Source organism: Phoca vitulina, unplaced genomic scaffold, assembly GCF_004348235.1.
Source record: "Phoca vitulina isolate PV1807 unplaced genomic scaffold, GSC_HSeal_1.0 scaffold19, whole genome shotgun sequence".
NCBI lineage: Eukaryota > Metazoa > Chordata > Mammalia > Carnivora > Phocidae > Phoca > Phoca vitulina.
In genome coordinates, this window is record NW_022589722.1 from 28,293,792 (window position 1) to 28,306,243 (window position 12,452).

At 57.9% G+C, this 12,452-nt stretch overlaps 1 protein-coding gene across 1 annotated transcript in view; it reads right to left on the reverse strand.

Annotated features, from left to right (window-relative positions):
- The window catches only part of NFAM1 (NFAT activating protein with ITAM motif 1), a 36,477-nt gene extending 25,055 nt beyond the window's left edge, over nt 1-11,422 (reverse strand). The window contains exon 1 of the mRNA XM_032416604.1: nt 11,326-11,422. Coding sequence (XP_032272495.1) covers nt 11,326-11,395 — 70 coding nt within the window. The 5' untranslated portion in view covers nt 11,396-11,422. The remainder of the gene's footprint in view (nt 1-11,325) is intronic.
- Between the last annotated feature and the right edge of the window lie 1,030 nt (nt 11,423-12,452).

Below are 12,452 nucleotides of genomic sequence, written 5' to 3' on the forward strand. Positions count from 1 at the left end.
GGTGCCGGGGGACGTGTCCCCGAGACCAAAGGCCTAAAGGGCCTCAGAAGCAACACAAAGTTGCTCTTCGGATAATTCTCCAGGAGGCGGGTGAGTCCTCGGCGCGGCCTAGGGCAGGACGGGCACAGGGCGGAAAGTGTCGCCAGGAGCCTGGTTTCTTTTCTGCAGGGAGATGGATTCATTCAATTTGCAGAGCTCCCTGCCTGAGAGGGAGAAGGGCCTGGAGGCAGCCATGTGCTGTGAGGGCAGAGATGGGGCAGGTCAAGGAGGGGATGAGAGTGAGGACGGCTGGACCTCCCACCTGCCCGAGCACACCACTCTTTCCAGTGCAGGTCGGAGGAGAGAAGAACTGTGAAGGGCAGTTCCAGGGGGAGGATGGGAGAAGTGTGAGCCCGCGCCAATGTGGATGGTGCAGAGCAGAGAAGGGGGCACCCCTGCCTGGAGGGTCAGGTCCGTGGAGGGAGGAGGGCAAGGAGCAGGGCCAGCCCGAGATGGGATTGGGAACAAGTTGTAGCACGGTGCCTGAAAGGACACTGCTCCCCGGGGCCCCCAGCCCAGCCCAGCCCTGCCCCAGAGCTTGGTTACTCATAAGGCATCCTCGAGCCCCCTGCCCCCCCGCCCCCCCGCAAGCACAGAGAGCTCCACTGGACAGCATGGGCGACACCGCTTTGCAGGAGAGAGTGTTCTGAGGGATGGCGTGTCCTCCATCCCTCACTTCTCAGCAGCTCCAAGGACTGCTAAGAAGTCTGGGACCCTGCCAGGAATATGGGGTGTGGGGGGCTGCCTGGGAAAAACCTAGTTTCTTGAGGCATCAGGCCTGGGTTTGGACCCCGGTTCTGCCACCCAAAAGCTGTGCAAACTTGGGCAGGTGGCTTTCTTTCTCTGAAGCTTGGTGTCTCCCCTGAAAAAGAGGAGAGCAACAATGCCAACCTGACAGGGTGGTCATGGGATGAAATGGCGCCGGGAACGTTCTGAGGCAGCCACAGGGCCAGGCTGCCTTTCCCCAGTGACAAGAAAGAGGCAAGGAAGTCCGAGGAGTCCTGAGTCTTCGCTGAGTCTAGAAAGGCAAATGCCAGCCTGAGCCTTCTGCCTAGAAAGTACCAGGCCCACCGGGCAGGGCACACGTGGCATGGGGTGGCCTCCACACACGACAGCCTTTCTACCACCTTGGGCCCTGGCCTGGCCACAGGGGAGTGGGTGACCCCTGGGGTGCAGACCCCGGGCCTGGTGCACCAGGCTCCCCTGCCAGGCGTCCAGTGCGTGCAAGCATGGAGAACCTGCCCCCCCAGCAGCTGCCTCCTGCCCTCCCCCCTTCCTGCTTATCTGTTGCCCTTGTTGGGAAAGATTTTGTCTACTGCCCACTGGCGCCAGATCCTTCCTTTTCCAGTTCTTCTTTTGAATCTGTGGCCATTTGAACTTCAGTCTTGAGAGCTGGTCGGAGGGGCCCCACTCCCACCCTGGCCCAGGGACCCCATGCCAAGTCCCTGGGGGGAGGGATTCACAATCAAAGAACTTGCCCGGATGTAGGAAGGATGCCCACCCTATCTGCCCCCCCGCACCCCCTACACAAAGCACTCCGCATCCACCTGACAGCTCCAGAATCCGGGCTCCTCTCCCTGCGCCCCCACCCTGCCAGAGAGCTGCCTGGCTCCACTGCTTCCCAAGGAAACCACAAACCATCTTGCTGACCCTGCTGGGGTGCCCCAGCAGAGGGGACCCAGGAAGGAGGCTGAAATCAATTTACATGGTGAGGACAAGCAGTTTAAAAACATAGAACCATGGAGCATTTTGTGGGTAATAAGGGTGCTGTTTGTGGCCTGGTTTCAGTGATAGTCATACAGCTGGGTTCAGACAGGGTCGTGCTGTAACGCGCATTCCTTAACTTTGGGTCACCTTTAAAAAAAAAATTGCAAGTCCCTGGATTGGAGGATCCAGGCCATGCCTCCGGGCCCCGCCAGCTCAGCTCAGCAGCCCTCCACTCCCTCCCCCACAGACGCCAGGCCTGCCGGGCCCTCGAGCTTTTGGCCATGCTATTCCCCCTGCTCAGAATGCCCTCCTGTTCCCTCCCTCTCCCAGGACTGGGGGGTCACCCTCTCGGTCTGCAGGACTCCCCCTGCCCTGTGCAGACTCTCAGGCATTGCTGTTAAGCCATGTGATGATAAAACGCTACTGTCCCTGGGGGCACACTCCCCTTTTGCAGAGGAGAAACCCGAGGCTCTGAGAAAGGAAGAGGTTTGCCCAGCAGTACAGCTAGTCAGTGGCAGGGATGGGATTTTAAGCGGGGTCCTTTTGGGTCCTTAACCCCACACTCTTCACCGCTGCCCTATGCCGCGATTTAAAATCGGAGAGCAGGAAAAAGAAAACCTCTCTCAAACAAAAGAGCTGCGCCCCTTTAAAGGGAGCTAAACATTCAGAGGCCATTTCTCTAGATTTGGGTCATCTAAAAGGCAGACACATCAGGCAGCCTATGGGATCTGGGGACAAAGGTCCTCACCAGAACTGACCCTGCTGCTTAAGGGGGACAGCCACTGATGTCCAGCTCAAGGAGAGTCTGTGGCTTCCAGAGCAGAAGCGAGTGGTCCCATGAGCCCTGTGCAGACTGGTCCTGCCGCAGCACCAGCCGAGTGCCCAACGGGCCAGCCAGCGCCCCTCCTTCACTTGCAGCGATGACATCCCCCGCCCCCAGCATCAGGCACGCCCTCCCTCCCCGCTCTCCCCAGCTGCCCCGGCCTCCTCGCGGCCCCTCTGACCCACCTGGCCCAGGCCTTGGCCCCAGCTCTTCTCTCTGCCTGGAACTCAATCCCTTCTGTGGCCCCCAGCATCAGCATCGACAGCCAAGGGTGTGAGTCCAGACGTGCTGATCAAAAGTATCCATCCCCCCTCAGGTCGATTTTAAAGGAAAGCACTTTGATTCTCCAGCTACAGAAGAAAGCAGTTCCCACGGTCCTTATTTTAGGCATGGGGTTTTGCCCTCCAATTTAATTCTGGCATCTCTCAGAGCCATGCCTTTTTTTTTTTTTTTTTCTTTAAGGCCCATCTGAAGGGCTGCTGGGAAGCCACAGATCTGGGGCTGCTGGCTTTATCACAGGGCTCTGGCCATTTGCCTGAGCATGAATCCCAGGATGCCACCGAAAAACGGGGGAGTCCTTCAGGACCCGCGCATCAAACACAGCGGCGCGTGGCCAAGTGGCTGATTAGGGAAAAGCGTGTAGCAGGCGTTGGAAGGCGACCTTTGAACAGAGAGTGTGTATTATGAAGCTTTTAGTGCTGATGCCCTCGGAACACTGCTATCAGACCGGCTGTCACATCTTTCAACACCTCCGAATTACAAAGATGCCTAGGGATGTGGCTTGCCTTGGGGGCCATTTCCACAGCCTGCCTGCATTCTGTTCTAAAGCCTCCAGACTCTGGACCCTGGGTGCACCGTGGCCACGCGGGGACAGTGCAGAATGTCAAATGTTTGGTCCCAGAAACATAGACGCTTCGTGGGTATTAACTGGCCTTGGTATAGTCACCTCTCCTTCAGCTGGTTTGAAAAGGCAAGTTTCTCCAACTTTGTAGCTCGTTTGAGGGTGTGGCCTATGACAGCTGGAGACTCAGTTTCTCCCTTTATACCCTCCTCTGCCCTCAAAGAAGGGCGTCGGGATGGGGTGGAGATGGCGGTAGGACCAACGAGGGAGAGTGGGGGTTCTGGTCCTTGTCCCTGGATGGGTGTAGGAGAAACGGAGCGAGGGGGTGGACCCCACCAGGGCACTCCCTTGCAGTGGGTGCTCACCCAAAGTCCTGCCAGGGAGGGCCAGGCCCTGCCACTGGGCAGAGCTCACTGATGAAGCTGGAATGTGGGAAGATAAAGGGAAGTCACAGAGCCTGCAGAAACCCAGAGCAGGGGACCCAACCCAGCAGGGAGGGGGGCAGAGGATTCCAGGAGGTGTGACCCTTGGACTGGGTCTTTTTTTTTTTAAATTATAATTCTTCCCCCCCCCCCCCCCCCGCATTATAAAAGGGAAACATGCTCACTGTAGGAGTTCTAGACACCACAGAGAAGGATCCAGAAGAACATCGAACTTGCCCGCCATTCTGCCATGCTGACATCATGGCTGTGGACATGGTGATGAGTCTCCCACATCACGTTACCCAGCTGGACTTTAACGGAAGAGTAGGAGGCAGCCAGGTGGGGGAGGGGTGCAGAGAGGGGGGTTTAAGTGCAAAAAGCTCTTGGATGAAACTTCTAGAAGTCTTGAAACAAGATACCCGCCATCATTGGTAGTTGGGGGACTCAAAAGGTGCTGTGGAGTTGTAAGGTTTGGGGGGCTCAGGGAGGTGGAGGGGGCAAATGCTGTCCTAGACATAAACCCAGGGGGAGCTTCCGTGGGCTTCTGGATCAGGGATTGACAGGATCACATTTTGTGTTAGAAAGATAACAAGAGAGGGGTGCCTGGGTGGCTCAGGCGGTTAAGCGTCCAACTCTTGATTTCGGCTCAGGTCGTGATCTCAGGGTCGTGAGATCCGAACCCCGTGTCAGGCTCCTCTCTGGGCATGGAGCCTGCTTAAGATTCTGTCTCTCTCCCTCTCTCTCTGCCCCTCTCCACCTCGAAAGAAAGAAAGAAAGAAAGAAAGAAAGAAAGAAAGAAAGAAAGAAAGAAAGAAAGAAAGACAAGAGAAATACTGCAGAGTCTCAGTCTTCTTCAGCTGCCTAAAACCCTCGCATTAGTGATTCATTCTGAGGGCTTGGGACCCCAGCCTCCTTTTAAAATATAAATGCTTCTGGCTGTCAACACACTAACCCTTCCTATAGAGGCCTTCGCCAGATCACTTTTATCCTGACTTCTCTTAAATCTCTATCTCCCCAAAGATCCAGCACCCTCCGGGCACAAAATCACTCACTGCCCTCTATCCTCCCCAGCCTCTTCCTCCCCAGCCCAATGGCCAGCCCTGTCCCTGTCCCCGTCCCCTCCCACGGCAAGAGGAGGTCAGCAAACATCTTGGAGGCTAAGCTGTGGCTCCCGCTGCTTCTGGCCTTGACCCTCACCTGCAGGTTCCTCCCTCTTTGACCTTTCCTCCTCCCCCCAGAGCTCCCCAGCCAGCACCTTCTCTCTCTGCCCTTTCTCTGGCTTTTCGCACAGAGCCCACCTCTTGAGGTTGGGTACCTGTTCCCGGTGCTGTCGGCACCCTCAGCTGCCTCTGTCATGCCCTTCGTACCTCTGAGCTCCTGATGCTCAGAACCACAGGGGAACACCCTGGCAGGGCAGGGCTGGCCATTGGGTTTGTCGGGGGCATGGGAGAGTGGGCACCACAGAGAAGGTCGCCGAGTTTGACCTTGACCAACAGGTTGGAGTCACCAGGTGGGCAAGTGAGAGGACCCCTTCCAGGAAGAGGGAGCGATAGGAGCAAAGGCTTAGGGGCAGACAGTCATCCAGCATGGCTGGAAAGTGGGCTGTGGGAGTGGGAGGCAGGAGCCAAGAGGCAAGGGTCGCTCAGGGCCAGGGGGCGGGAGAGGGTCTTATCTAAACCCACTGCAGCAAGGGGCCAGCTGATGGCCGCGAGACAGTCTGCTGCTGTGCTCCATGGGCCCACGAGGGATCACCCTGGTATATAAAGGTTGTCCGGTCCAAAAGAGGGGAGTTAGTGATTCAAAGGGCATGTACCCCGGGGGGCGCTTGGGTGACCCAGTCGGTTAAGCATCCAACTCTTGATTTTGGATCAGGTCATGATGTCAGGGTGGTGAGATCGAGCCCCCGGGTCAGGCTTTTTGCTCAGCGGGGAGTCTGCTTGAGATTCTCTCTCTCCCTCTCTCCCTCTGCCCCTTCCCCTGCTGGAGGGCGCACACACTCTGTCTCTCTCAAATAAATACATAAATCTTCGAAGGGCAGGGATCCTTTTAAATTTTTAAATTTTGATCTGAGTTGCCAAGTGGCCTTCAGAAATATGCCGTGGACCCTGTAGCCAGAGCTGTAGGCTATACCCCTGCTGACTGAGAGGAGCTAGCCTGCCTTGCCTGGGGTTATGCTCACGTGGCGCCCCCTTCCCCTAGCCCACCGGCGGCAGGCACAGATCTGGCCCTGAGCCTCAACGGGGCTCTGGCTTCTGATTGCACTTTCTTCCCCCCAGCCCATGCAGTCCTGGGGTGGGGGGAGCACGTACACCCCAGCTTCACCACACCTCCCCTTGCAGGCACCCCGTCCCCATGGTTGAGGCCCCACGGGCCCTCCCTGAGGGGTCCCAGGTGCCAGGTCCCAGGGCCACTGGTGGCCCTGGATGTGCCTTCCTGCTCCCCCGAGCAAGAGGCCTGCATTGGAGGGTGCCGAGTGCCCTGACAGGGAAGTGGGGGATGAGTGGTCAGGTGACTTGGCCAAGTCTCCCACAGCTCAATCCCAGGCTGCCCAGACTGTCCTCCGCAGGGGGCCAGGAGCTCCCCCTGCCAATTGCACACCCACTCCTTTCCCCTGCCCCTCTCCAGCTTCAGGTCACCCCCCTTCCCTTCCTCGGCTTCCAGCCCCCACCCCAGCACCCGAGGCCTATACTCCCACTGCAGCCTCTAGATCTACAACAAGGGTCAGATCTCAGGTATCGGGGCCCATGTGGACACAGTATTCCTGGATCCACACTCTCATTCCCAAGACATGAGGGTCTCGCTGCTCCACCCGTGCCGAGAGGAGCCCGAGGCCCAGGCCCCCACCATACCAGACGGACCCACCTCGTACCCCTGGACCCACGTGCCTCTCCCGCTGGCGTCACATCTCCACCCCGCCCTCTTGGAACTCCTCCTGGGGTTGTCTGTGGCTGAGGAGCTGAATCCACCCCGCTCTCTTTGGTATCGGCTGGGCATCCCCTGGGTGCCAGGCTCCGTGCTAGGAGTCGAGGATTCGAACCAAGAAAGTGCACACGTTTCCCGCCCCCTGAAGCTCACAGTCCGCCCAGGGGGGCAGACAGCTTGGGAAGAAGCAGCCTCCATGGGGACATGCACTCCCAGAGGCACTGAGCAACGTGGGCCTGGGGGCCACCCAGGAGCGCCCACAGCTACAGACGCCGAGCGCCTGAAATGTCGATCACAGCTAAAGAAATTGCAATACATCCCTTCAGTGGGACACTCCACAGCAGGGGCTGACAAACGTGCTCCGTAAAGGGCCAGGTAGTAAATATTTTGCGCTTTGCGGGCCATATGGTCGCCCTCGCAACTGCTCAACTCTGCCGACGGAGGCTGACAGCAGTCCTAGACGGTCTGCGAGTGAATGAGTGTGGCTGTGTTCCAATAAAACTTTATTTATGGACACTGAAATGTGAATATTGTATCGTTTTCACGTGTCGTGAAATATTCTCCTCTTGATTTTCTTCCAACCATTAAAAACATAGGAAAAAAAAACCACTCCTATCTCGCAGGCCATACCAAAAGGCAGCGGGGCTGGATTTAGCCCCCCAGGGTCGCTGTTTCTGATCCCAGCTCTTTAGCAACGAAAATACACAAACTACAGCCACGCAGGCAACTGGACAGATCTTGCAAAACGTAACTTGGCGTGAAAGAAGCAGGTCGCGAGAAGAATACACAGCATCACTCTGATTATACAAAGTTCAACGACAGGGAAGATGAATCCATATCGTTCAGGGACACATACTGAGGGATAAAACTATAAAGAAATGGCAGGAAGCAATTGCCCCGAGAGTTGGGATGGGAGAGAGGGGTGTCTAGGTGGCGGCCGGGGGGACCAGGGGCTCTGGAGCCCCGCGGTGTTCTCTGGATGGTGGTCACACAGGACTTTGTTTTATATTTATTGTACTTCTCTGTATAGGTATTATAGCTCACAACTTAAAAAGAGAAAGCAATGATAATAGGGCCAACTGGAAGAGCATCTGAACCCCTACCTGACAGGCATTTATAATCCACCTGGAATAGAGCCCAGTGGGATTCGGATCCCACTGCTCCGCCGAGAGACCCTCCCCTCCAGTCAGACTGAACCTCTCTCCGTCCCCTCCCCCTGGCCCTGCCTTCTGGCCTCCCAGTCTTTATTCCCGCTGTGCTTGCCACCCACCCACCTGCTCTGCCTCCTCCCCCTCTCAGCTCCCTTGCCCCCGCCAACACTCCCCCTGCCCCACCTCCAGCAGAGAGGTGCTTCTCTCCACCTGCCTCGGAAGCTCTTTACTGGGATTAGACAAAGATGAAAAGCAGAGGCCAATCCCGACAGAGGCTCGGAGCTGCAGGAAAGAAGGCAGGAGGCTCCTGAACATCTTTTGGACGACAAAGGGAGCCGTGACACCTGAGTCCAGAGCAAAGGGGGAGGGGAGCAAACCTGCATCGGTAACTCTCTCCTTGGGTCACATGTTCTGTCACGTTCTCTGGGCAAGTCTCAGCGTTTCCACCAGGCTGAGAGTCGGGGTTGTTCACCTCCAGGTCTCCCCCCACCCCAGTGCCCAGAACTGGCCCTCCTCCACGGATATTTGAGAAATAAATAGAGCCCAGAGTTCTGGAAAGGCCAAGAAGAGAAAGGGGACTGACATTTGTTGAGGACACAGAGGCTCAGAAAGGTTAAGTAATTTTTTTTAAAGATTTTATTTATTTATTTATTTGAGAGAGAGAGAGAGAGAGAGAGAAACAGCATGAGAGGGGGGAGCATCAGAGGGGGGAGCAGACCCCCCGCTGAGCCGGGAGCCCGATGCGGGACTCGATCCCGGGACTCCGGGACCATGACCTGAGCCGAAGGCAGTCGCTTAGCCGACTGAGCCACCCAGGCGCCCAAGGTTAAGTAATTTGTCAAAGGTCACACAGCTGTCAAAGGAAGAAGGTAGAACTTGAACCTGGGGTCTGCCGGGCCCCAAAGCCCTCGCAGGTGACTGAAGCCTGGTGGAAGCAAGGCTCGAGCACACATACAGCTGCTCGCAGGAAAGCGGAGTCTCAGGTTTGCACGACTCACCTCTGGGGGACAGCAGTTGCCCGCGAGACCACAAGTGGCTCCCAGACCCTTTGAGAAAAGTGGAATTCGCAGAGAGCTCAAAAGACTGGAGGACAGCAGGGCTGAGTCCCGGCTCACGACAGGAGGAGGAGGGCTGGGAGCAAGAGAGGTCCTGAGGCACCATTCCATAACGTGCCAGAGGCCCCTGGCAAGGTCAGAGAGACCCCAAGGAACCTGTGGGCTCGCTAAGATATCCACCTGGCCAACTGAATCTTGAGTTTTGATTGGCTCCGCTAGACCGGCAGGTAGCTGGCGTTCTCTGAGCCCCGACCACGTGCCCCAACCACTCAGGCTCAGGGTGTGACGCCAGGCAGGTACTACTATCGCACCCATTTAACAGATGAAGCAATTGAGGCACAGAGACATTAGGAACCTGCCCAGGGTCCTGGGGTGAATCGCAGAGCTCAGAGAGAAAGTCAGGCTGAACGCCCTGGTGTATGGACTCAACCCTGCATCACACCGAGGCTCAGGGAAGTGGTGCGCTGTCCCTGGGCTGGACTTTGGCGACAGACAGAGAGAGCCAGGCACCCGCAGGGCAGGACCAGGAGTGACTGTGTTGTCTGCTGCTCCGGAATGTTCTCGGGGACCACAAGGGTTTTTCACCTCTTGTGAAAGAGCAGAGTTTCTCTTTTGTACAACCTTTACTGCAATACTGGGGGGAAAATCTGCTGTATGTTTACAGTTGAGACAGTTACAAAACACTTCTCACCGCAGCATCCCGCAAAGTGTCATCCACTGTTACCCGGCTGTGCTGGGTCCCTTCTGGGGAGGAGGGGCCACACAAAAAGAAATGATGAGAATTTGAGGGATATTAAGTTAGAAATGCCGAGTCCGACGCACTGTCACCAACAAACTGCATTTCCTCGGGGCCATCTCTGCACCGGCCATGGGGGCGGGGGGTGCGGGAGGGGGCACAAGGTGTGCAAGATGAAAGGAAATGATGTCACAAGGGGCCCGGCCCAGGAAGCCTGCAGTCGGTACTACAGCCAGCTGTTGTCTCCTGGGGGGAGGGGAGTGACATTTTCTATGAGGAATATTCTTTACAAAGAAGGCGCCTGGGTGGCTCAGTCAGTTAAGCATCTGCCTTCGGCTCAGGTCATGATCCCGGGGTCCTGGGATCGAGCCCCGCATCGGGCTCCCTGCTCAGCGGGGAGCCTGCTTCTCCCTCTGCCCCTCCCCCCGCTCATGTGCATTCGTGCACGTGCACTCTCTCTCTCTCTTTCTTTCTCAAAAAGAAATAAAATCTTAAAAAAAAGAAAAAGGCTGAGAGGAGCCCTGGAGCCCACTGCCAAAGATCCTGGCCTGGGGTTCAGGCTGACTTGGGACTGAACCTGACCTCCACTCACCCTCTAGGTCTTGGGCAAGCTACCTGGCCTCCCTGGGCCTCAGTTTCCCTGTTCTTAAGTGGTGCTGGCAGTGACAGCACCCCAAGGGTGGCTGGAGGGGGGCTGACGGCGAGAGTAAAGCCCAGAGCAAGTGCTCAAAGAAGCTAATGATAGTAAGAAGAGCCGTTATTGTTTATGGTATAAACAAAAGGCAGAGGATGAAGCAGAAGTGGGGGGCAGCCCCCCCGGAAGCCTCAGAAAAGTCTGGGTGAATAGGAAGCAAAGCATCCAGGCTGCACAGTGGGGTGGGGGGACCCTGGGAATCCCAGAGGGCCCAGGGCTGCCCTGGGAGAGACTGAGCTGGAGGGACCCCCTCGTGGGCAGCCCTGGAGAGACACGCTCCTGGGGGTTCCCTGGTCTGGATGAACGTGCCCCAAAGCCACACAGCCTGAGGCCTGGCTTGGATCCAGGCCGCCCCGTTTCTGAGGGGACCTGGGACCAGCAACGGGGGCATGGCATTGGCCCCCGGGGAAGCCATCAGCTCCTGTTGCGAGGTGGCCTCTGGTTGCACGCCAGGAAGTGGGGAGTGCCACCCTCTCTGGCAATAGCGACGATTTTGTGTCCCAGGGCACAGTGCTCCTGGGGGCCAGCCCTCGGCCGCCCCGGTCTCCCCGGCTAACATGGGGAACAAGGCCGAGGCCGGCCCTGCCGCTTAGCAGATGCAGATTCCGGGGGGGTGAGCTCCCCACCGACCCCACACCGACCCCACCCGCCCTTGGCCGCAGCAACGCCCACCCGCCGTGTCTGAGGGCCAGGGGTCAGGCTGGCGGAGGAAGGCTGCTAACACGGCGGCGGCGGGGGGCGGGGGGGGCCACCCGGGCGAGGCGTCAGCGAACCATCTCCCCGATCCCCGGAGGCTCTCCCTGGGAAGTCTGCAACGTTCAGACGCAACCAGCACACCTCCCGAGACAGGTGCCCAGGACTCAGCCGCACGGGCGGATGAAAGCCGCCCTGATGTGCCAGCCAGAGGGCTCGCGGGAAGAAGGCAGGCAGCGTACCTGTGAGCTGCAGCGTCCAGGGAAGCAGGAGCAAGCCCAGGAGCCAGGGGCCCGAGAACGTGTCCGCCATGGAGGCCGGCTCTCCACCGGGGCCTCCCTCGCGGTCTTCCTCTTTTGTCTCAAGTTCACAGGAGGGGACGGCCTGCTGGCCACCACAGTTCCCCTTTGAGTCCCCACAAAGCTCCTCCCTGGCCACCCTTCTGCTTTCTCAGGGCCTCACTGGGTCTGCTCCCCTTAGTAACCCTGGACTTTCTTTTTTTTTTTTTTTAAGATTTTATTTATTCATTTGAGAGAGAGAGAATGAGAGAGAGAGAGCACATGAGGGGGGGAGGGTCAGAGGGAGAAGCAGACCCCCCACTGAGCAGGGAGCCCGATGCGGGACTCGATCCAGGGACTCCAGGATCACGACCTGAGCCGAAGGCAGTCGCTTAACCAACTGAGCCACCCAGGCGCCCCAGTAACCCTGGACTTTCTAAGCAAGGAGTGGGAACAGCCCCAGGGTGAGGAATCTGGGCCGTGCACCCCTCCTGGCGGGGCACCCCTGTCCACCCCGTGTTGGGGTGCTGCTCCCCTCCTCGGTCCCCTTCAAGCTGGTGGCCCATCCGGTAGACACTGGTGACAGAGGGGACACAGGATTCCCATGAGTAACTCTGGGGTTTCGTTTAGCTGCTCACAGCTGAAACTTTTAAAACTGTGCTCACAGACTTCCCGTCAGACATCGTCCAGGGGCCCCTGGATTCATGTGCTCATCCCAGTGCAGGGTTTCCGGGGGGTGGTGGAGGTTGGGGGGATCGGCTGGGGGCAGGTGCGTGATGGAGAAGGGGCAGGCAGCTAGGCTGAGGGCAGGAGCCCGGCACCCCCTTCCCCAGCAGACTGGAGCTTTTTACCCTTGGCCTCCTGGAGTCCAGCCCTGGGCCGAGCTGGATGCGGTAGGGGGGTAGATGTCTGCCTGCAGGCCCGGGGAGGTAGAGGGCAGGAGTCTGGGGGTGGAGGGGAGGACCCCAGCACTCGGGCAAGCGGAGGAGGCTGGGGAAGTGCGGTGAGTGTTGGCACGCGTTCGCATTTCACCTCCTTTCCCCATGAGTGCCCATTAACCCTCAAGGCAAACGAGATTATCCCAATTTTAC